The sequence below is a fragment of the Gopherus evgoodei genome, chromosome 9 (genome assembly GCF_007399415.2).
Source record: "Gopherus evgoodei ecotype Sinaloan lineage chromosome 9, rGopEvg1_v1.p, whole genome shotgun sequence".
In the NCBI taxonomy this organism is placed as follows: Eukaryota; Metazoa; Chordata; order Testudines; family Testudinidae; genus Gopherus; species Gopherus evgoodei.
Window position 1 is genome coordinate 33,100,483 of NC_044330.1, and position 25,544 is coordinate 33,126,026.

Consider the following 25,544-nt stretch of genomic DNA (forward strand, 5'->3'; position numbering starts at 1 on the left):
TGCTAAAATTTGTGTGTTTCTGTCTGACTTCAAATTTTTCTGCAGTAATTCTTAAGAAGAAGCATGGATGGTAGAAAAATTATTTTATTCTAGATCTGTATTAATTATATATTGTATTAATTTTGTTAGTTAAAGGGAAATTTATTGTTAGATTCTTGTGTTTTCTTCTATTTAAAATGAGTGGTGTTTGCTGTCTCAAAATGAAATGAGACAAGGCTAGCTGTTACTAAGTTAATGATTATCTTTGTGCTTTTGACTGGAGCAAGTTTCTAAGTGATAGATGCTAATAATTCCTGTGGATGTCAGTTAGTGAGCATTATATGTTACAGTAACAGACATTACAAAAGCCTAAAATAGACATATAAACATCAGAATAGATATGCGCATCACTTTAAAGCTCTACGTTTGTTTGCACAACAATGGTATAAAATATATATATATAAATTTATGGTATAAAAGGCTGAATCTTAATTATAGGTGTGGATATGTAATTGCAGGTCTTTACAGTATGGAAACCAATTCATCTATCAGTCAATGCCAAGAATGTTATCTCTGTGGCTTGACTTTGGAGCAAAAGCATATGAATGTGAAAAAGGTAGAACTTTTTAGTACTGTTTTTCTGGTATGTTACATTTTCATAAAAGGATGTAGAAAGAGCTGTGAAACCTGTATAAAATTCCGTTGTTTTGGCTTGTATGCCATGTATTTTGAAATGCAGCCAAAATGACCCAATCCATTATATGTACTAAAAACAAGAAAGTGCCTGAGGTTATATGCACAAAGTATATAACCGGTGAACTTTAAACTCTTTTGCAAAAATTTGCATAATTTAAAGCAAAAAAAGTTATACATTACCAGATGTCACCTAAAAGCATTTTACATGTGATTATAACCCCCCTCAGAATTGAATTAATAATTGTAAACATTTGTTAAGCATGCAACATTAACTTCAAATTAAAGTTGCCAAAAGTAAGGATACAGAGAAAAATAAATATGTTGCATGTACCCTTTCACCAACATCAAGCCAGTTCACTGTGAAAACATTTGCAGTAAAGTGTTCCATTTTTTCACCTTTACAGGACTCAGTAGCGTAAGGAGTTTTATTCAAACTTAAAACCAAACCAAAGCAAAATCTTTTCTTTGGGCAGTGTCCAAGCATGCAACGTTTCTGTCCAAAAGTCTTCCTTTGGAAATTTCACAGCAGGCATGGGGTGAGACACACAAAAGGGGCTGTTCTGGCATATGCCAGCTGATTACGGTCCCCCAGTGGCATGACATTTTTCAGAGTGCAGTAGCATTCCAACCACAGCTCTTCCTATTCCTGATGTCTGCTGGGTGCTGTGGTGGGTGAGGTGATATAGGAACTGGTATGCCTGCTCCACACTTTCCAAGGGTTCTTTTTTCCTCCTCCTCCCTTCATCTTGCCCCAGATATACACACCAGAATCTCTAACTGAAGAGATCGGATGGCTTTCAGCCCCTGTGCACTATTCTGGGGAAGTAATCTAGCTTTGTGCGTTAGCATTAATAGTGGCCTTACATGTAGCATTTTTTACTACCAAGTAAGGAAACACTGTAATAAAATCGATGTTGGCAACCCAAGCTATGTAGCAAATATGCTATAAATCACTTATTCTTGCACATACCCCAGTAATGTATGCCATATAGAAAATATAATTGCACACAAGCCAGTTAATTTAGTTTGTTTTCAGGGACAAGAAATGGGGCTGAGAGAAGCAAATAATTTTTCAGTTTAAAGGCTTGCTTATCCATGACAATGGGAGTTCCGCAAGTAAAGCAAATGTAGAATTGTGCGTTGAATTTGTGTATAATACTCAGAGAAACTTTAGGGTGCATGATTTTTGTTTAAAAAAACAAAACAAAAAATCATTAACAAATGAGCGTAGTTCTTTAGATTAGTAGCTTGTTTTTTATAAACTTGCATTTTAGAGAAATATGACTATAAACTTACTGTATTGTGTTTTTCCAGTTGGTCGTCCTGATCGTGTACAGATGAGAAATGATTTAGCTAAAATAAATAAGGTGATTACAGATCACACAAATCAGTTGGCTCCTTATCAGTTTTTGACAGCATTCTCTCAATTAATCTCCCGAATCTGCCACTCTCATGAGGAAGTCTTTGTTGTTCTGATGGAGATTGTTGCCAAAGTGTTTCTAACCTACCCTCAACAAGCAATGTGGATGGTGACAGCTGTATCCAAGGTAGTTTGATAAGGATAGCTGTATTTTTATAAAAGTTCATGCAAAATCTATCTACGAGAGAGACATTTGAATAACCTGTTTACTGTATGTTTAAACAAGGTATTTAAATGGGCAGCTACTGAGATATAAGAATGTGATATTCTGCCCCATTTTGCACAGCACAAAGATTATAATTTCATTGTGTTCTAAATTCAGAGACTATAGCTTGAAAAATGTAGAGTTCAAGAATCTCAAGGCTTTTTTCTGTCATTTTAAGCAGTTTTGGGTTTTTTGATACTTTTACTACCTGGTGTGAATATATGAAGTCTTGAAAAGCTGTGGCATTTTTAATGAAACTTAATACTGAATATCTTTTGATTTGTGCTCTATTTTGTTAAACTATCTAATATCAAATATCCTGCAAAAAATACAATTTTTCAATCACTTCAGGATTGTGTAATGGAGATTAAATTTAGTAAATTTTAACTTTATCATCTTTTGCAGTCCTCTTACCCAATGCGTGTGAACAGATGCAAGGAAATCCTAAACAAAGCTATTCATATGAAGGCATCTTTAGGAAAATTTATTGGAGATGCAACACGCCTGACAGATAAACTACTAGAGCTATGCAACAAACCGGTACTTGTCCAAAAAACAAAAGAAACAACAAAACCAACCAAACATATAAAAACAAGACTTGCAGATCAGACATAGTAATTAATGTTACGTAAAATGTTTTTAAATGTGTTATGCAAGATATTTTTCTGTAGCTTGCATCAGCTAATTAAAGTAAATAGTCTCTGAGTAATTCTGATAAATTGGGGTATCCTGTAAAATGTTCTGCTGACATCTGAAATCTATTAGACAGGAGGAAATAAACATTTTGGAGCTAAAACTTAAATAACGAACTAACATGATTGTTTTAAATATTTGTTTTCTAGGAAGGTTGCTTGTCAATTTTGTATAGAGAATTCTTTTCTAAATAAGCATCTTATTTATAGTAACAATATTTTTCAATTATGAGCCATTTTTATGTTGCTTGTATGTTCCATTACTTATGGTCAGTGATTTTTTCCCTCCATTAACTTTTAAAAGATTTTAGTTCAAAAGAGTAGGCTATCTCTAGTGTTAGTGGTGAACCTCTGAACTTGTTATCTGGGATAAAATTCAGCAACTGCATTTAATGAAACTAAGTGGGAGAAGAACTAAAATACAGAGACATTCTAATGGACCACATTTTAGCACAAATAGAAATCTTGAAACTTGATACGTTTTTTCAATGTTTGGTGAAAACTATTCCATAATTTGAAGAGAAAGATAGTGATATTATTTGAGGACTTACTCAGTATTTTAAGCAAAATGTTTCTTGATTGATTTTTATTTATTTTAGGTTGATGGGAACAACTCAACATTAAGCATGAGTGTTCATTTCAAAACACTTAAAAAGCTAGTAGAAGAGCAGACATTTAGTGAGGTCCTCATTCCTTTACAGTCTGTAATGATACCTACTCTTCCATCGATTCCTGGCACACATTCTAACCATGACCCTTTTCCTGGACGCTGGGCCTACATTGCGGGCTTTGATGATACGGTAAATTCTTCTCTGCTCATAGTTTAGATGTCATTTTAATAAATTACAGCTAAGTTGACTTTTCTGCTTAATTAGCTAGAAGTGAGGTGGGGAGAATGATGAGATGTTTCTTAATAATTATATTTACTGCTCAAATAAGAGTGCATACTAATTAAAAGGAGCACTGAAGACCAGCTTGATGGCTAGCTTTTTGGTACTACAGGCTGAAAGAAGGGCACTTGTACTAAGATCAAGTTTTGGCTAGGGTCAAATGAGTTGTAAATTAACTAAAATAAGAAGTGCTAGCACAAATGTGGCTGTTAAGATTCCCAAGACTTTGCTGAAGAATAACCACAAGATTTAATGATTACTTCCATTTTTCCTTTAGGTTGAAATCCTTGCATCTCTTCAAAAACCAAAAAAGATTACTTTAAAAGGTTCAGATGGAAAAGCCTACATTATGATGTGTAAGCCAAAAGATGACCTAAGAAAAGATTGCCGACTCATGGAGTTTAATTCCTTGATTAATAAGGTTTGAAGATAATTTTGAAAATTTTCTCTATGCTTGTTGACTAGAAAAATGATGAAGTAATCAACTAATAAAAGTATTTGACTCCCTACATCCTTGAAAAATAAATCTTTATGGGAAAAAATATTACTTCAATTAGTGCCCAATCCTACAAAGTCTTGAATGTATTCAACTCCCACTGATTTCTGTGGGAGATGAGGATGCTCACAGAATTGGGACTTCATTCAAGAAAACAATAGTCTATGTAAAATTTGGAGGAGTTACTTATTATCTTTCTGCCCCTACCTTACCTTAACCCTGTCTATTGATAATTGTTTCCCCCTAACCCCATTACACCTCCCTCTTACTGAGGATTTCTTCATTGCTAGGCAATGATGGGTAGGTAAAGTTTTTTGCCATAATCACTGTTTAACAACTAGGGAAAGAGACTATTTTTATCCTAATCCTAATCAGTCTTTTTCACTAGTTCACCTAATGTTAATATACTATATTTTCAGTGAGATCAGTGCTGGTAGTGGCTCTGGAATACTAACCTACTAACTAACCCAGACATTCTTTTAAAGGGTTTATTGAGCCAGTGATCTTTATTGTAAAATCTTTTTAATTTTTTGAGGGCAAGTAGGGAAGAGATGTAAGAATTCTACTTACTTTTGATTTACTGCAAATGTGGAATTTCAGAATTTAAAACCCTAGATTATGGTGGGGGAAAGTTAGATGTAGACATAAGGCCATATTGGGTCAGACCAATGGTCCATCTAACCCAGTGCCAGATACTTCTGAGGGAATGAACAGAAAAGAGCAATTTTGAATGATCCACCCACTGTTGTCAGGCCCAGATTCTGGCACTCAGAGGTTTAGGGACATCCAAAGCATGGAGTTTCATCCTTGACCATCTTGGCTAATAGCCATTGATGGACCTATCCTCCATGCACTTATCTAATTCTCTTTTGAATCCAGTTATACTTTGGCTTTCACAACATCCCCTGACAATGAGTTCCACATATTGACCATGTAATCTGTGAAAAAGTACTACCTTTTGTTTGTTTTAATTTTAATTTTTGTTTGCCTATTAATTTAATCGAGTGACCCGTAATTCTTGTGTTATATGAAAAGATAAATGTCCTATTTGCTTTTTCCAGACCATTCACAATTTTATAGACCTCTTATCAAATCCCCCCCCTTAGTTGTCCAAGCTGAACAGTCCCGGGCTTTTTAGGTTTCAGAATGGTAGCTGTATTAGTCTGTATCAGCAAAAAGAATGAGGAGTACTTGTGGAATCTTATAGACTAATAAATTTATTTAAGCATAAGCTTTCTGTTCTATATGCCTAATCATTTTTGTTGCTTTTCTCTGGACTTTTTTCCAATTCTAATGTATCTTTTTTTTTAAATGGAGTGACCAGAACTGCATGCGGTATTCAAGGTGTGGACATACCATGGATCTATATAGTGATGTTATGATTCTGTCTCTTTTATTATCTATCCCTTTCCTAATAGTTCAACATTTTGTTAGCTTTTTGACTACTGCTGCACATTGAACAGGTATTTTCAAAGATCTGTCCACAATGACTCCAAGATACCTTCCTTGAGTGGTCACAGCTAATGTAGACCCCATCATTTTGTATGTATAGTTAGGATTATGTTTACCGATGTGCATTAATTATCACTTATCAGCATTGAATTTTGTTGCCCAGTTAACCACTTTTGTGAGATCGCTTTGAAACTCTTCGCATTCTGTTTTGGATTTAACTATCTTGAGTAATTTAATACTGTATAGTCTGCATATTTTGCCATTTCAGTGTTCACCACCCTGTTTTCCAGATCATTTCTGAATATGTTGAACAGCAGTCATCCCAGTACAGATCCCTGAGAGACCCCACTGTTTACCGCTCTCCATTCTGAAAACTGACTATTTATTCCTACCCTTTGTTTCCTATCTTTTAACCAGTCACTGATCCATGAGAGGACTTTCCCTCTTCTCCTAATGACTGCTTAGGACTAGTCTACAATGGCAACATTAAATGGCTTGTGTAGTCGCTGCGAGAGAGTTCTCCCAGCGTTCTAAAAAAACCCACCTCCACGAGGGGCGTAGCTACCAGCGCTGGTGCACTGTTTACACTGGTACTTTACGGGGCTGAAACTTGCTGCACTTAGAGGGTTTTTTTCACACCCCTGAATGAGAAAGTTGCAGCGCTGTAAAGTGCTAATGTAGACAAGCCGAGGTTGGCTGAAGAGCCATTGGTGAGGGATATTGTCAGAGGTTTTCTTAAAATCCATGTTCACTACATCAGTTGGATCACCCTGTTCACATGTTTGTTGACACCCTCAAAGAATTCTACTAAATTGGTGAAGCATGATTTTCCTTTACAAAGAGAGACTCTTCCCCAACAGATCATGTTTGTTTCTGATAATTCTGTTTTTTACTATAGTTTCAACCACTTTGCCTGGTACTGAAGTTAGGCTTTATTGACCGGTAATTGCAGGGTTTGCCTCTGGAGCCTTTTAAAAAAAATCATATTACCTTAGCTATCCTCCAGTCATCTAGTACAGAGGCTGGTTTTAAGGGATAGGTTACATACCACAGTTACTAGTTCTGCGATAGTTTCTTCTGAACTCTTAGGTGATTGTCATCCTGGTGACTTATTATTGTTTAGTTTATCAGTTTGTTCTAAAAGCTCTTCTATTAACACCTTAATCCTCAGATTTGTCAGCTATAAAGAATGGCTTAGGTATGGAAATCTTCGTGGCATCTTCTGCAGTGAAGACCAATGCAAAGAATTCATTTAGCTACACTGCAATGGCCTTGTCATCCTTCAGTGTGCCTTTAGCACCTCAGCTTCCCACTAGCCCCACTGACTGACTGGCCAGCTTCCTGCTTCTGATGTACTTAAAATTTTTCTCTTCAAATTCTGTCTTGGCCTGCCTCCTAATACTTTTACACTTGACTTTCCAGGATTATGTTCTTTTCTATTTTCCTCATTAGGATTTGATTCTCAATTTTTAAAGAATACCTTTTTGCCTCTAACCACCTTTTTTTATCTCCTGGTTAGCCATGATGGCATTTTTTGTCGTCTTACTGTTTTGGGGGGTTTTATTTATTTAGGGTATGCATTTAGTTTGAGCCTCTGTGGTGATGTTTTTAAATATTCTACATGCTGTTTGCAGGCATTTCACCCTTGTTACTATTCCTTTTAATTTCCATTGAACTAGCTTCCTCATTTTTGTATAGTTCCCCTTTTTGAAGCTAAATGCTACTGTGATAGTTTCTTTGGCACCCTTCTGCCCCCCTCCCCCAGATATTTAAATTTAATTACATTATGGACACTATCACTGATCAGTTCAACTGTTACCTCCTGGACCCAATCCTGTGCTCCTCTTAGGACTAAATCAAGAATTGCCTTTCCTATTGTGAGTTCCAGGACAAGCTGCTCCAAGAACTAGGCATTTACGTTATCCAGAAATTTTATCTCTGTATCCCTGAGGTGAGAGTCAATATGAGGATAGTTGAAATCATCTATTATTATTGCGTTTTCTGTTTTTGTAGCCTCTAATCTTCCAGAGCATTTCACAGGCTCTGACACCATCTTGGTCAGATTTTTGGTAGTATATTCCTACTGCTATACTCTTATTATTCAAGCATGGAATTTCTATCCATTGAGATTCTGTGGTACAGTTTGATTCATTTAAGATTTTTACTTTATTTGACTCTATGCTTTCTTTCCCATATAGTGCCACTCCCCTACCAGCACAGCCTACTCTGTCATTGCTATATATTTTGTATCCTGGTATTACCATGTCCCATTGATGATAATCCTCATTGCACCAAGTTTCTGTGATGCCTACTATATCAATATTCTAATTTAATTCCAGGCACCCTAGTCACCATCTTAGTATTTAGACTTCTAGCATTTGTATATAGATACTGGTACATTTTGTTAGTATTCAGTTGTTTGCCTTCTTGTGTTATGTTTAAATGGGACTCTTTTATGTTTGACTGTTCCTCACTAGCTCCTATGTGTACTTTACCAACTTCTTTCCTATCCTTTTTACTAGGATATAGAGTTCCCCTTTTAATAAATTCATCCCTAAGGGATGTCTCCTCCCAAACCATATGCTTCTCCACACCTGTCAGCTTTTCCCCAGCCCTTAGTTTAAAAAAATCTTCTACAACCTTTTTTATTTTACATGCCAACAGTCTGGTTCCATTTTGATTGAGATGGACCCATCCTTCTTGTATGGGCTGCTCCTTTTCCAAAAGGGTCCCCAGTTCATAGTAAATCTAAAACTCTCCTCCCTACCCCATCATCTCATCAACACATTGAGACCCTGCAGTTCTGCTTGTCTTTCTGGCCTACCTTTTTCTATGTCATTGGTAACTAAATGTACCAGGACTATTGGCTCCTCCCTAGCATTGCACATAAGTCTGTCTAGTTGTCTCAAGAGATCTACAACCTTAGTATGCCGCATGCAGTTTACCAGGTGGTTCTCCTGGTCATCAGAAACACAACTATCTATATTTCTAATAATCAAATCCCCTATTATTATTACCTTGCTCTTCCTAATAACTGGGGTTCCCTCCCCAATGGGACAAATTGGTTAAAGTTATCAATTTATTTTGATCTTGTGTTTTTGGTGATATTTGGTAATGTTATTTATTTTGTTTTATAAACAGTGCTTAAGAAAGGATGCTGAATCACGTAGGAGAGAACTCCATATTCGAACTTATGCAGTTATTCCACTAAATGATGAATGTGGGATAATTGAATGGGTGAACAACACGTCTGGTTTAAGAAATATCCTGATCAAACTGTACAAGGAGAAGGGTAAAAAACTTGTATATAAAAATTCATGCAAAGAGGACAGACAAAGAGCAATGAAATGAGATAAAGTAGAGATATATATGTTGTTGTCGCAGGGTTGATGCACCTCATCACCCAGGGGGGCGCGGGTCAGAGGTGCATCACAACCCCACTGTTGAGTTGGAAGGGCTGTCCTACGTCTCGGGCAGCGCAGCCCTTACTCTCAGGCAGTGCGGCCTAGTGGCCAAAGTCTGTAATACAGCCTTAATCACAGAGCAACGGGGCTCAATGGCCAGAGTTAATAGTTCAGCCCCTTGCTGTCAGGGCAGTGCAGCCTAGCGGTCAGAGTCCATACTACCACCTTTACTATTGGTGCAGTGCAGCCCAATGGCCAGTGTTGGTGATACGGCCCTCTCTCAGGGCAGTGTGGCCTTCTCTCAGGGCAGTGTGGCCTAGGGCCAGAGTCCCTAATATTAGTGAGTGGGACCAGCACCAGGATAGGGGGACCTGGGCCTGCCCTCTTCACCGGGTCCCAACCCAGGGCCCTATAGGTGGCAGGGTTGCCCACCACCAGCTCAGCAGAGCTCCACACAAAACATGCCAAGCCTTGGTCCAGTTCTATAACCATTTCCTGCCAAACTTCCCGGGGTTACTTCCTATCCAAGTCTCTGGGGTTCTCTGTCTCAGGGATTCTCTGGTCTCTCCCCTCTCTGTAACGTCCCATGCCAGTGTGTCATGGTCCATCTCTGACTGGCTGGCCTCCACATCTTGGAGTGCAGACAATCCTCCCTCAGGAGCTAGCAACACATCTCTTTCCCCATAGAGGTCAGCCCAGACTGAGCTGCTTTGCTGGGTTTTATATCCTGCTTCCAGCTGGAGCATGCCCAGCAGAGCTAACCCCTGCTGTACCAGTGCAGGGTGATACACCCTGTCACAAACTTATAGAAAATCTTTTTAGTTTTATAAATTTTAGGATAAATGAGTTCTGCGATGCATTATCTTACTTGACTGTACAGTACCTCTCAAACCTGGAGTTATGTGCCTGATTTATGCTGCCTTTGTTTGGATGGGATTGTAGCTCTCAGTAAATGAGACAGAAAGCAAGTGATCAGATCCCAAACTTCTAGACAAAACTGAGCTGTAGAAGGTGTGATAATTTCATTCTGCTGCCCAGCTTCTCATCTAATTTGTAACAGATGGGTAATGGAGCTCATCTGTGGACTTTGGAGATGTTCCAGTGTTGTTGCTAGAGGCTCCAGGACTAAGCCCTGACCTTCAGCTCAAGCCCCCAGAAAGAATTTCCCATTTGTTATGAATGAGAAGAGAAGCTTCTAGCAGAAAGAAAATTATCTTTATCCTGTCCTGAATTCTTTGAAGATGCAACAGATTGTATTTAGCCATTACCAGCACACCACTGGCAGATTTTTTGTTGTACTCATAAATGCAAGAATATCTGAACTTGCTATTAATGTTTTTCAGGGCATCACAAAGATAAACCTAATGTGGCTTTCTTTTAGTGCTGAGAATGTAATCTTCTTAATCCAGTCTTATGTCACTAGTATGCTGCTGAAGCTCCTTGTCATTAAAAGGAATATGTGTACAGTACTAAGCAATAAAATAATGCTTGGCTTTTCTTTTGTGTTAGGCTTTATGTCCATTCTTATTTTTTGCTTGTCACTTTTATGATAGTTGTTTTTAATCTTTATCATTTATCAAATTAACTGCCACAGTGACTTTCCAGTGAAAAATCAGAATCCTTTGCTTTTCAACAAACTTAACTTTACATTGAGCAGCGTCATAAAATCATAGTTGACCAATGGAAAAACTGTTTTTTTAGGGCTGTCAATTAATTGCAGTTAACTCACATCATTAAGTAGAAAAAATTAGATGCCATTAAAAAATTAATCACAATTAATTGCACTTATACCAATAGAATACCAATTGAAATGTATTAAATATTTTTGGATGTTGTCTGCATTTTCAATATTGATTTCAATTACAACACAGAATACAAAGTGCACAGTGCTTAGTTTATATTATTTTTATTACAAATATTTGCACTGTAAAAATAATAAAAGAAATAGTATATTTCAATTCACCTCATACAAGTACTGAAGTGCAATCTCTTTATTGTGAAAGTGTAACTTATAAATGCAGTTTTTTTGTTGTTGTTGTAACATAACTGCACTCAAAAACAAAACTGTATAAAACTTTAGCACCTGCAGGTCCACTCAGTCCTACTTCTTATTCTGCCAATCGCTCAGACAATTTTGTTTACGTAGATGAGAGATACTGCTATCTTCTTGTTTACAATGTCACCTGAAAGTGAGAACAGGCGTTTGCATGGCACTTTTGTAGCTGGCATTGCAAGGTATTTACATGTCAGATATGCTAAACGTTCATATGCCCCTTCATGCTTTGGCCACCATTCCAGAGGACAGGCTTCCATGGTGATGATACTCATTAAAAAAAAAAAAAATGTGTCAATTAAATTTGTACTATACTCCTTTGTGGGGAGAATTGTGTGTCTCCTATTCTGTTTTACCCATATTCTGCATATATTCCATGTTATAGCAGTCTTGGATGATGACCCAGCACATGTTCACTTTAAGAACACTTTCACAGCAGATTTGACAAAACGCAAAGAAGGTACTGATGTGAAATTTCTAAAAATAGCTACAGCATTCGACCCAAGGTTTAAGAATCTGAAGTGCCGTCCAAAATCTGAGAGGGACATGGTGTGGAGCATGCTTTTAGAAGTCTTAAAAGAGCAGCACTCTGATGCTACAGAACTCAGAACTCAGAAACTACAGAATCCAAATGACCAAAAACGAAAATCAACCTTCTGGTGGTGGCATCTGACTAGGTGATGAAAATGAACATGCATCAGTCCTCACTGCTTTGGATCATTATAGAGCAGAACCCATCATCAGCATGGAAGCATGTCCTCTGGAATGGTAGTTGAAGCATGAAGGGACATATGAATCTTTAGCGCATCTGACACGTAAATATCTTGCAACGCCAGCTACAACAGTGCCACGTGAACGCCTGTTCTCACTTTCAGGTGACATAAAGAAGAAGCAGGCAGCATTATCTCCTGCAAATGGTAACCAACCTTATTTGTCTGAGTATTGACTAACCAAGAAGCAGGACTGGGTGGACTTGTAAGCTCTAAAGTTTTACATTGTTTTATTTTTGAATGCAGTTATTTTTGTACAAAATTCTACTCTTGTAAATTCAACTTTTATGATAGAGATTGCACTACAGTACTTGTATGAAGTGAATTGAAAAATACAATTTTTTTGTTTTTTATGGTGCAAATATTTGGAATAAAAAATAAATATAAAAAATATAGTGAGCGCTGTGCACTTTGTGTTCTGTGTTGTAACTGAAATTAATATATTTGAAAATGTAGTAAACATCCAAAAATATTTAAAATAAATGGTATTCTATTGTGTTTAAAAGCACAATTAATCACGATTAATTTTTTTAATCGCTTGACAGCCTTACTTTTTTTGTACTTCATCTGAGTCGACTACACAGCACTCACAATTTTCTGAGCTGCAGATGACAGTAGAGGCTTTGTCTTTCACATGTGTCAACTGGCATGACTGATGGATCATAAGGATTTTATTGTGGAAGGGAATTTGTTTACTTCATGTAACCTGGCTCAGCCAAGATCTGAATTTGTAATGTGCTTGCACAGCTTCCTTTTTTCCTGAGTTGCCAATACTTTTTAAAATATTAATTTAATGAAAACCTGTTCTAATTTTAGTATAGTTGGGAGGACACCCTATATAATAAGACTTGGTTTGCTACATCTAATTGAAATCTTTTACAGGAGTCTATATGACTGGAAAGGAGCTACGGCAACACATGCTTCCGAAGTCGGCACCTTTATCTGAAAAGCTGAAAATGTTCAAAGAAACTCTTCTGCCCCGACATCCTCCTATTTTTCATGAATGGTTTCTGAGAACATTCCCTGATCCTACTTTATGGTCAGTTGCTATGTTCATGTTAGCTTAATGACACTAACTTATTTTCACAAAATGTAAATGAAGATAAAGCAGATAGAAAATGAAATATGTACTAAGCAAAATAAGACTGGAGCTTTTCACATAGAGCACAAAAGCTATTTAAAAGCTCTAAATTGTCTAAAAGGTTGTGCAAGGGCAAGTGATCCTAGGTTTTTACACTGGATTCTTATTTTCTGTAGGTACAGTAGCAGATCATCCTATTGCCGTTCCACTGCAGTGATGTCAATGGTTGGTTACATACTGGGCTTGGGAGACCGCCATGGTGAAAATATTCTTTTTGATTCTTTGACTGGTGAATGTGTGCATGTGGACTTCAACTGTTTGTTCAATAAGGTAGGAAATGTCTTTCTGATCTTGCTAATTTTTTAAACACTTGTAAGTTCAAAATCCACAAATCTCTCCTGCTTTTTCAGTATTTCTTTTATTTTGAGACTCAGAATATCTGTAATGATATTCATATATCATTGTGTTTCCTATTCAGATGCTTTAGGGTATATGAACCTATATATCCAGTGGAAAAAAAATCTTACACAAAGGCATTATTCTCCTATATGCCATGATAATTAAAGCAGTCTTTGTTCAGGCAGCATCACATGAGCTTTCTTTGGATGCACTAAAATGTCAGCGCACGTGAGAGTACTTGCTCGATGTTTACAAAACATTCTTTCATTTTTTCTGTCTGTCACTGCTGTTGTGAATAATGTAGTTTTGTACATCAGTCACTCAAAAGAGAATTTGCCGTGGAAGAAAGTGGCATTTTCTTTTTAACTATGGCCAAAATGGGTTTTGGTATATCTATTGGACAATCTAGTTGGTGTTCGGCTTAATTCAAAAATATGTAATATGGGTCCTGGTCAACTAGTAATCCTGTTAAATCATCAGTGCCAACCATTTGGCCTTGTTGGTCCTATTCAACCTTGTTTTTGAAACAAAATGTTTTGACTATCTATAAATTATGCGAATAATGAGGATTTTAAAACTATCATCTGAACTTGCCTGAGGTGATGGAACAAAGATAACACATCTTGAAAGCTGGTGTATGATTTAAAACAGAAATTTTTGAGTAATTCTCATCAGTCTTTCACCAAACTCCTAGTATATGTCACCTTTATTATTCTATATCCCATATCGATCTTCAATCCTTTGCTAATGCCACATTTTCCTAAATGGTGAGATGGACTTGTGATATGCCCAAATGTCTGCTAGCTAGGATGAGACCTCCAGAAGCAATGCTGACATAATCTAATTCAAATCTATGCCAGAATCACCTGAATTTGGTTTACTCTAATGGCAATAGTTAGGCAGGATAAGGTAGTTGTTTGGCCTGCAACGGTCTGACATACAATTTGGAAAAGAAACTTGATAGAAATAATAAATCAGAAAAATTGTTCTGAAGTTAACTTTAGATTTAATTAACTTTTTATTAATTTGCAGGGGGAAGCTTTTGAAGTTCCAGAAATTGTACCTTTTCGCCTCACTCATAATATGGTCAATGGAATGGGTCCAATGGGAACAGAAGGTCTCTTCCGAAGAGCTTGTGAAGTCACAATGAGGCTAATGCGTGATCAGAGAGAACCTCTAATGAGGTAAATAGCAATTCATATTTTAGAGGTTTTTATAATAAAATTATCTAGTTTATGATATAAATTTGAAATGTTAACTGTGGTCCCTGAGCCAGTTCTTTTGGGGAGAGAAAAAACTTCTCTTCCAATAGCACAGATTGAGTCTGACATGCACTTTATGTATAAAACAGTATAGCTAGTCAACATGTTTTGTTAACTGTAGAGTTACTTTCTACCTAGTAATAAGAAAAAGTACCAAGGTTTACTGTGGATAGAAGTTTTACCATCTTATACTAACTAGACTTCTGTTTGTTCTCAGAATATAACTTTGTTTAGTTTTTATTTACCTCAAATTGTCTCTGCTTTAACCCTCTTCTGCTTAGTTCTTTAGAGCTAGATTCTCAGCTGCATTGCTTTTCTCAGGTAGTGGAGGAATCCTTGGCTGCCTGTTTGAGAAAGCTGTAAGTCACTGTGATCAGGGTCCCAATGGGGGCCAGCTATGATCACTCAGTTAGGGTGAACTGCAAAGAATGGGGCAGACAATCCCCATCAAGCTAGTGGATATTCCACCACTTAGATTTACAAAGCCAGCATGAAACAGCTTCTTTATTACCTTACTGGTTACTCAGAAGTCCAAACAACACAGTTCCCTTAAAGTGATCCAGCCTCAGGCCTCCAATCAGGTACCCACATCAGATATAATGAAAAATTCTGTAAATCTTATTTCATCATATAAAGGAAAAGGTTCTGCCAATCCCAAAGGATCTGACACATTATCTCTCAGGTTAATGAATGTTTCACCTCTTACCCAAATACACGCTACAGTCAATTCTTATTAACTAAACTAAAATTTATTTTAAAACAACATAAAGAGAATACGGTTAGATGATCTATATATATATATATATATATATAGACATGAGTTCAATTCACTGAGGTTCAGATTCATGGCATAGATGATGAGCTTTGTAGTTGCAAAGAGTTCTTTCAGAAATAGTTCATAGGTTATAGTCCAATGTCCAAATATCATATTCAGGGCATACCAACATAATGGGGACCTCAGTCTTGTGATTCAAACTTCCCCTGATGAACCCTAAGCAGATTTGAGATGACAGAATCCAGGACCCAAGGATCTTTTATACAATTTCATGTCTTTTGAGGAGCTGGGAGTTCTAAAGGTAATTAGCATGACTTTGAAGGAGGTCCATCGCTGGTACCTAGGTATAGAATTAACATAAGGATGTTTTCTTGTTCCTCCACCAGTCACAGATTTGTTATACATTTCAAAGAGAGATGAATAGAGATATCCCAGGTTTACAATTCATTTAAATGATAAGATGTTCTTTTGACCTCCAAATTATCAGAATACAATATAGATAGGGACTGTTGATTACATTGTTGACCCTACTCATACATATGTAAATACACAAAAACACAAACTATCTCACCACGTGCCTTTTGAGGGTTATTTATTTTGCAGGATGTTTAACCCTTTCTAGCCATGTGTCACAGTCACCTAGTTCAGTGCAAAGAGGCTTGCAAAAGGTCTGACCCATTATCTGCTGCTACTCTGGAATGTAAAGCTGAAACTTTCTTAATAGCCTTCTCACCCTGAGAGTGAGTCCAACATTGTTAAATTTCTAAAATTTTGGCTTGAGTGTATAGTCTTGCTCCTGATGTTGCTTCAACCCATATTTCAGTGTTGGCTGTGCAGGATTTTATACATTCCAAGTCCAAAATAAGGATAAAATACCTTCAAAACAGATACCATGAAGCCCATCTTGCACCATTACCCAATGGAACAGCAAAAACAAAGTTACCTCGCACCAGGTGACTTTCTAAGGCACAAACAAACTGTACTTAAAACCTTGGATAATTTTCAATGGTTGCATAAATCAGAGTGGAGATGATTCTTAGTGCAGATTTCACTGTATTGTTTTATATATTAAACTGTGTGCACCTCTATCACAAGTGGCATAAAAATTTGGCTGAATGCTGACTCCCTCATTTTTTCAAACTGAAGTCCAGGCATAAGGGGATAAGTGGAGACCATTGATTTGTTGACAGGTTTTCTTCAGTTCTGGTTAACAAATGTTAATTTTGTTTGTGGTGATATTGTTGCATGTTAAAAGAATCATTTAACTTTTCTCTAGAAAACATTATGTAAAAGAGTTTCATGTGTTTTTTTAAAGCTATCAACAGATAGTAGTAATCTTATTGAAAGAATTTTTGGGAGCTATGAAGGGTAGCATTTCTCATTAAAATGGCAATTTTTATATTTAATATTCACTTGGAGCCAAACGATGAAGTTCTTCATTATACAAAATGTCCATTAAATAAATGTTAGTTTTGTTTGGTTAAGGGCACCAGAATTTGATCCACTGTGAGTTGAATCAGTGATGCTCAGTAGTGATGACAGGCACAGAGTGTCTTTATTCCTTTGTGCTTGTATCCCATTTCTGAGCATTTGGCCTGCCAATATTTAGATCGTGATGGATTAATTGTAGTACAGACTAGGAGTCTGTAGAGGATTTGTGCTTAAATTGGATGTTCTATAATCTGCTTTTTTTACTTCCCGGAGTTGCCACACACTTGCTACATATTTCACTAGACTGTTCATAGCAAAATTGCTTACGCTGACTTGTTTTGCATTAACTTGAGAACACATTTAAGATCTTTACTCAGAGAAACCTGGAAGATAGCTCATATTCTGAGGGCTGTCAGTTACATTACTGTTCCACTAACCTGTCCAGACGAGTAAATAAGCCATTATTTTTACTGCCTTTTGAAAGGTATGCTGCTCTGTTATTTTAATTGCAAAAGTTGCTGTTAGAGGATAGACGATCAGATTCAAAAGAATAGTTGTGTTGTTTATGACTGCAGTCATGGACAAAGCTAACCTTTATGAAATTACCAGTAGTGATACTGTGGAGAGAACTGTAAAGGAAATAGACTCTTTAAAATAAAATGAGGGGCTTCATTAATGTTTTTCCTTCCTTTAGGAAATAAAGAATTATAGACTATTAATTACGAATATTAAGCAGTAATGTTTTATTTTAGCAAACGGAAAAAGTGTCTTATTTTGTTTGTATGCTTTTAGTGTCTTGAAGACTTTTATCCACGATCCCCTTGTAGAGTGGAGTAAACCAGTGAAAGGTAATACAAAAGCACAGGTGAATGAAACTGGGGAAGTTGTCAATGAAAAGGTCAGTTGCAAGAAATTTGATCTACTCTAGAACTAACAGTTCATTATTTTATATTTCACAGTATCATCAATTGTTTTGTTCTAATTTATGCAAAGCATTACTTTCCTGGGTTTTTTTCTTCCAAACCTATTCCAGCTGTTTTTTGTTAAATATCTCTATGCTGTTGTTTAATTCTTAAAATATGAGACTGATACTTCAATAAAAACCTTCATGAGACCTACTGTACCCTTTTAGCATCATTCTCTAAGGCTGTGTCTATACTGATAAAATAAGGACCCATAAGTGCAGCTCCATCTACCATGGAAGCTGTAGTGTAGAGAGGGCTCATGCATTTTTACCAACATGTTCTCCAAAGCTACTGAATGACGTGGTGATGATGCCACTTGAGCCCTGTCTGTGCTCTGGATTCCGCTGTTTCTACCATCAGTGTATCTTAACCCCTCCAGAGTCTGGAATGGAACCTAGTCTCTTGCTCAGAGTCTGGAATGGAGTCTCTTGCTCTTTTAACAACCTAGCAAATTACATATATAAAATTACATTAAAATAACATTATTAGGGAGTGCCAGCTCTGCAATAGTTATGGTTGAACAGCATTGTCTGTTTAAAGGTCCACTCTTCTAAGTACTGTAAAATTCACATGCTTACATGGATTGTCTTGAAAATTTCTGTGCCTTATGGGGATGCTGGCTAGAGTTTATGATCTAAATTTGGATAATGTAAGCAAGAGATTACAAGATATGGTCCTCCCCACCGACCCCCAACAAAACCCCACCATTTTACAAAATCGGGCATGTGTATGTATGTGGGTGCACGCACACGGTACATGTAGAGCTCAAACTACGGCTCTAATTGTTCCTCAACTGATCTCAGTCACTAGACATTTATGTTACCTAATGCACGGCATACACTGCCCTTTGAGGAAGCAATATTAAAAATCTTATTAAAGGAAGATGTTAGCTCTCTAGAAAGGTATGTGCCAAAAGAGATTGAAATGTCCATAAGTGGTAAGACTATGGGAAGAAGGTTACCAGACATTATTGTCACAGTATCTGGGTGGCTCAAAGGGATAATCTGTGGTAATTGAGCCTGAGCTACACCTAGGCAGTGTGAGTTTAAACTGCTGCCCTTTTCAGAAATCTATGACTTATCTGTAGGCATGTTGCTATTATGAGCTTCTGTTAAACTGACTTTATAGTTTTGGGAAATACGCCCTGCTAATTTGTAGAGAAAATTTAGAAGGGTCTCTAACTAATTTCTGAAATTACATATTTTCTACACAAAGTTATTGATAAGAGATTATGAAAAGAAGTAAAGATCCATGACAGTCAGTTTGGATTTGTGGCAGGCAAGTCAACAGTGGATACTATGTTGCATTAAGATTGTTCATGGAAAAATATAGGGAGAAAAAAGGAAAACCCTGCGCATACTATTCATTGATGTTGAGAAGGCTTAGGCCACATTCCGAGATAAGTCATCTGTATAAGAATGAAACAGATAGTCTTCATGTATCAGACTCATCCAGGACATATACATGGATGCTGTTACTACAGTTTGAAGGCCATATGGAAAAATTGACCAGTTTCCAGTAAGAGTAAGAGTCCATCAAGGCATGGCACTAAGCCCCTTTGTGTTCATGCTGGTGCTTGAATCACTTACAGAAAACAGCCAGAGACTCGCACCCTGATGCATGCTTTTTGTAGATAATGTAGTGCTTGTGCAGGAGAACAAAAAGGAAGTGGAAGAAGATGGAGGTGTGTACTTGAAAGAAATAGTATGAAAATCAGCAGAAATAAAACGGCATGTATGGTGTGTAGATTCAATAATGTCTTGCAGGAAGACAACAGGACTGTGAGTTTGTCGGGATCAGCCACCATCAATGGTACAGAAGTTCAAATACCTAGGTTCAGTAGTTCAGCAACAACATTTATAAGCAGAACAGGAAAGGCATGGGCTAAAAGGAGAGGAAAAGAGCAGAAAAAAGTAATATCTACACAACAGTAATTAGACCTGGCTCTGAATGCTGGGCACTGAGGACAGGAGCAGATTTCAAATACAGTGGAAATGAAAATATTAAGATGGATGCTTGGAGTTGTAAGGATGGACCATATTTAAAATGAATTATGGGAAGTGTGAAGATGAGAGAATCCAGGCTAAAATGGTTTGGCTGTGACAAGACGATCAGAAGACTATATAGGAAACAGGATGTTAAATGTAGATGTGGAGAGTAAGAGAAGGGTTGAAATACCCAAAACTAGATAAATGGATGTCATACAAAAGGATTTGACTAGCTGCAAAATATCCAAGGAACTGCTTCAAGTCAGATTAGAATGGAGGAGGATTTGAAGAGTTGAACCCATATAGATGGGACTAAGCTAGAAGATGACACATGCTGTGTGCAGATATATGAAAACTGTTGCTGGGCATGATGCTACTTTTCCACCTGGGGGACTATTATAGCAGAGCACCAGGACTGTCCACCCACCTCCAGTCTCCCTTCCCACCTACTGGCTCCCAGTACCTCACCCCCTTTTTCTTCCACCAGTCCCAGTCTGCTCCTAGTCCTTAATTTATTTCCTGGTTTTCAGAAGTTTAAGTTTAGCCATTCGCCATATTCTTGAAAGGCATGAGGATTCACTGAACAATCTTAATTCTGCGCTAATGAAGCCTGTGGGCATTTAATTATTGCAGTTGCATAATCAAGCACTCAAAAGTTGGAAAATGCAGCATTTGCCTGTGCAATCTTACTTGGCCCTCTTATGCATATGCAGTATGATAGTTTTTAATTATCTGATCACATAATATTTTTCCACAGGTCCCCGCCTCATTCTGTATACTGAATGAATGATGCTCACTTAGTGAACAGCTATTCGATATTTTGTTTTCTTGTTCAGTATTCGACAACCCAGACCTTATTTACTGCACACTATTCAAAGCTTGCTCTGATAACAGAATTAATTTCCTCATGAGTTTTTCCATGATACTCTTTGCTATAGTATCTGAGGGCTTCACAAATATAAATGAATTTATTTTCAGAACATCCCTGTGGAGATTAAGGAATATTATTACCCCCATTTTCCAGATGGGGAGCTGAGGCACAGAGAAATTAAGGTCAAAGGTATCCACTAATTTTGGTTCTTCTGTTCTATTATGTATAGGCTTTTGTACCATTCTCATCGCCGTAGTATCCGGCACTTTCCAGTAGTGCATTAAGTAAGATGTCTACATATCTGTCATGTGGTGTTCTCCCATCCTCTCCTGAGGGAGAAGCATGTGCAATGGATGTCTTGGTTTGCTAAGGGTTTTTTTTCCCTGCCCTCTCTCCTGCAAATGTGAAAGACCTAGGACTGATTTTTCAGAGTTCTTGGCATTATATAGCACTTTATATGTTTGGAACATAGCTCCCATTGATTTCATTTGCAGTGTGAGTGCAGTGCAATTATGAGTGGTCTGCACTTCTGCAAATCAGACCCCTATGGTTTCAAGTCAGGCGCCCTGAAAATGAGAAACACACAGTTCATGATCACTTGTGAAAAATCTGGTTTAAGTGACTGACTTGGCTAGCATCATATAGAAAGTCTGTGGCACAGACAGGGATAGTAGAATTCTGTCCTCCAGAGCAGTGTTCAAGTGTCTTAAGCTGAGACAAGCCTTTCTCCTCCTGCAATCACTTGCCTCATTCACTATACACCACCTAACTTCTGCAACAAATGAGGCAGAAGCCCTACAGACAACAGCCTCTTTCACTTCAGAACCCTGATTCATCCTCAGAACAGGTCTGTCATGCACTTAATGAGATCCTGTGGGAGAAAAAGGGTATGTGAGCAGCATCAAACATGTCATTAAAGTCTGTATCATAATGAGGCTGAGTTAGTATAAGGGGACTGAAGTAAGTTTGTACAGCCAACTTTAATTCTGGCATTTCCTAACTCTTAAGAGCTTGACCTTACAGTCTTACTGTTCTTCTAATGTAGTTTTTTTGTGTGTTATACAATATACAAAATAAATGAATGAGTGATCTTATTAAGGAATATATAGCTTCTTTCCGTGTATGGCATAATAGTTGTGTGTTTTGCCTGGTTGAGAATTAGTCAAAATACTTTATTTGGCTCAAGTCTGGTTCATACTTGCAGACTCGTTTTTTGACATCATCGGAAAACTCTTCCAATCTGGCCCACATTAGATCAGTCCAAAAAAAAAAACACCACTATTTTCAGGTAAAAAATTTCTTTTCGGAACGTAGTATATCTGAATGTTTTCTGGAACATACTTTTTTGACTACAGTTTACTCTTGGCCTCTGTGTTACTGAGCCATATACAGACTGTGATGATGAAAGAATTTATATAGAACAAACCACATTTCATTGCTACCTGCTTCAAAAGGTGGTGCAATAGCTTATTCAATCTTTGATAAGGTCTAGTTGTAAAAGTAATGCTAAGGCTATAGCTTGCCCAACAAGCAATCAGTCCTTGAGAATGATTTACTTTGTTCATTTTCTTCAAACTATTTTCAGAAAAAAGTTCATAGATATTTGTATATTAAATCTGTTTGTGGGATCAGGAATACATGTTGTAATCAGCCAAAATTTTATTTGGAAGAATAGGAACTGGACATGTGAATTTTAAGCTTTCTTTTTCCTTGTTCGTAGGCCAAGACTCATGTCCTTGACATAGAACAGCGGCTACAGGGTGTGATTAAGACTAGGAACCGGGTAAAAGGATTGCCCTTGTCTATTGAAGGGCATGTTCATTACCTTATTCAAGAAGCAAACAATGAGAACCTTCTCTGCCAGATGTACATGGGCTGGGCTCCATATATGTGAAATACTGTCTTCACAAACTTATGCTGCTATAATTTTTTTTTACAAAACGTTATTGAATTCTTTCTTAGTCACTGTAATATTTTCTAAAATTACTACTTTTGTTGATTTCTGATTTTGTGCATATCTACATTGCAACTTAATATGCAGCCTATGTAATATATACTATATAGTTGTAGTACATATGCTGTGTATGTTGTATACACATATAAATGCACTCATTGCATTATGAGTTTGAAGATACATACATTTATACATAGATATTTGTATTTATGGAGACTGTTTTATGTATACAGAATACAATAAATGAACTACTAAACAGAATATACAGTCATCTCAACGATGCATGCGTGTGGTTTCCTATATACTTTACATTCATCTACAATATTTATGAATGTGTATGTATACTCCCATCTCTAAGCAGGGTCAAATTAGCTTTATAAAATGTTTTATATATATATATATATATATATATATATATATATATATATTATATATATATATATATATATATATATATATATATATATATATATATATATATTTATATTTTAAGGGAGGGAGATAAACTTATTCTATTTCTAATTAATTTCTTGTGTAGGAGACAAGTTGATATTTAAAAAGAGAATGTATATAAAATGAATTTTGTATCAACATAGTTGAAATGGGATTTTTACCTGTAACTATTCATGTACCTATTTCAGAGGGGTTTTCCAAAACTAGAAACTTTTTTGCAAGATATTCATTCTTACCTAGGTTTCTCTGAAATTTTGCTATTGCTAATGGGAAGCCCCCCAGGCATTTTAAACTATTGTATCAACTAGTAGCACCTGTTTGACCTCTAAACCACCCAGTAGAGCATAATATGGCATGTCACCAAAAGGCAGGTTTGTGGCATGTCACACAAACTCTTCCAATTGAAGACAATAGCATTTCCTGATTTAGCCTTCTGAAGAGACTGAGATCGTTCATGCCCTTAATTTCTTTTACTTGTACTTTGTTTTTACACCCCTCACCTCTGCTAGAAAACATCATTTTGTGCACTCAGACCCACCTTACTTTGAGAAAGACCTCAGCCCCTACAGAAACAATTTTATAGCCTCCCACTAAGAATCCAAATAGAATGCAATTTGTTATACTGTGACCATTATTACCTCTGAGCACCATTTGAAAATAACACTCCATCCCTACTGTTCCCATTTCCCACCCCCATCAAAAAAAAACCCACCTGGAATTAAAAGGCGCATACATAATCTGAATTAAAGTAATCAAATGGCCTGTATTCTAATTCCCTGCTCTTTACATATGTATTATCTAACTTAAATTAAGCTCTTTGGGACAGAGATCTAGTATTTGTCTATGAAGTGTCATGAACATGTATGGTGCAGTAGGAGTAATATATTATAATGGAGAGAATCATTCCTTAGATCTGTGCACAGAATAGCCCCTCTACGCATGCCTGGATCTCCATCCTTCTGTAAGTAAAGGGACTGAGGGGCCTTTGTGTTACTGTCCCTTCACACCATAAGGATCTTTTTGTTGGTGGGGAGGGGCAAACTCATGTCCTGAAGCTGCACTAACATCCTTGCCCCAGCCTGCCATACTGTGAAACCCAGTTAAGGGAAAACAGAGAGAAGTGGTCAGAGGAATCTTTAGCAGTGACTCCATTGCTGCAGAAAGAGCAGCCCCTCAGAGCCATTGCCCAGGCACAGGACCCCCTGCTTTTAGCATCTGGACAGAACCCCTTGCTTCCTCCACTATTGGCAAATCTATTTCCCATTCCTTTCTTGTAGGTTTTCCCATGTGAAGCAATTTTCTAGCCCCTGTTATTTCCCACTCAAGTCAAACAGAATTTTTCTAGAAACAAAAGTAAGTAATGTGTTTTTGAATATATTCAATTTTCACTGATGGGAGAAACGACTGTCCAGAGTGCTTCCTAAATCAGTAACAAAAGAAAGTATTATCTGTGCGACACTGGGCTAGAAAATATTGTGGCAAATCTAGTATATAATTTTTTTAAGTTTCTTCTGTTAAGAGGCAGGTATACATCTGTACTAGTCCTTTATGTAGCGGCTATTGTTCTGCAGCCAGATGCAAATGGTCATTCCCAGTTAATCTGAATTTCAAATAGGTTGCAATGCCCCTCTGAATTTAAATACTATGCAGAACTGTAAATATCTTCTCACCATTGTTCTCCTGGGAACCTGGACAGTCATCTAAAATAAGAGAACATTAAAAATGATGCTGAAGTGGATTAATGCTGTCCTGTGAATACATAAGCTTGCCCAAACCTGCTTCCAGGAATATCAGTTTTTAAAATGCCATCACTTGGATTCTATGCTGGGTAATTTTTGTACTAAAATAAGGTAGTGATGTATGATGCATAAAATTGAAATGTAAACACTGCTGAGCTAAAGCTAGCTTTGAGGTTCTTATACTGTTTTACATATTCTGATTAAGATATATACATTTGAACTAGAACTGTAATTAACTATGCAGTTTCTACCCAGTCCCTTATGAGCCCTGTTTTTTTCTAAATACCTATATCCTCTTCAGTATTGCCTTATTTATTTATTCCTTGTTTTTCTACTTTCTCTTTTTTAATTTTAAAGGAATTTGTGTTTTTTCAGATGTTTCCTTCTCCATTCTCTGCTTCTTATGCAGTCACCCCCAAAACCTTGTGTACAGATACTGAATTGAGAGATGAAACCAGTATCTCATCTCTCCTCTCCCTTGTACCCTTCATCCTTGGAATTTCCTCCTCTCCCTTGTTTTCTCTTCTGTCCTTCTTAAGGTGGCCAACAGAGAACCCTTCTGGCTGGAT

The 25,544-nt window shown here is 37.0% G+C and overlaps 1 protein-coding gene across 5 annotated transcripts in view; it reads left to right on the top strand.

Moving 5' to 3' along the window:
* ATR (ATR serine/threonine kinase) overlaps positions 1-23,060 on the top strand; it is a 73,147-nt gene extending 50,087 nt beyond the window's left edge. For 3 of the 5 annotated variants that reach the window (XM_030574493.1, XM_030574498.1, XM_030574497.1), the window contains 11 exons: positions 498-595; positions 1,990-2,222; positions 2,706-2,840; positions 3,592-3,792; positions 4,160-4,303; positions 8,972-9,122; positions 12,940-13,096; positions 13,315-13,468; positions 14,570-14,721; positions 17,798-17,903; positions 22,550-23,060. In XM_030574493.1, coding sequence (XP_030430353.1) covers positions 498-595; positions 1,990-2,222; positions 2,706-2,840; positions 3,592-3,792; positions 4,160-4,303; positions 8,972-9,122; positions 12,940-13,096; positions 13,315-13,468; positions 14,570-14,721; positions 17,798-17,903; positions 22,550-22,723 — 1,705 coding nt within the window. In that variant the 3' untranslated portion in view covers positions 22,724-23,060. The remainder of the gene's footprint in view (positions 1-497; positions 596-1,989; positions 2,223-2,705; positions 2,841-3,591; positions 3,793-4,159; positions 4,304-8,971; positions 9,123-12,939; positions 13,097-13,314; positions 13,469-14,569; positions 14,722-17,797; positions 17,904-22,549) is intronic. The other 2 variants (XM_030574494.1, XM_030574495.1) reach the window with 2 other exon arrangements.
* The last annotated feature ends 2,484 nt before the right edge of the window (positions 23,061-25,544 follow it).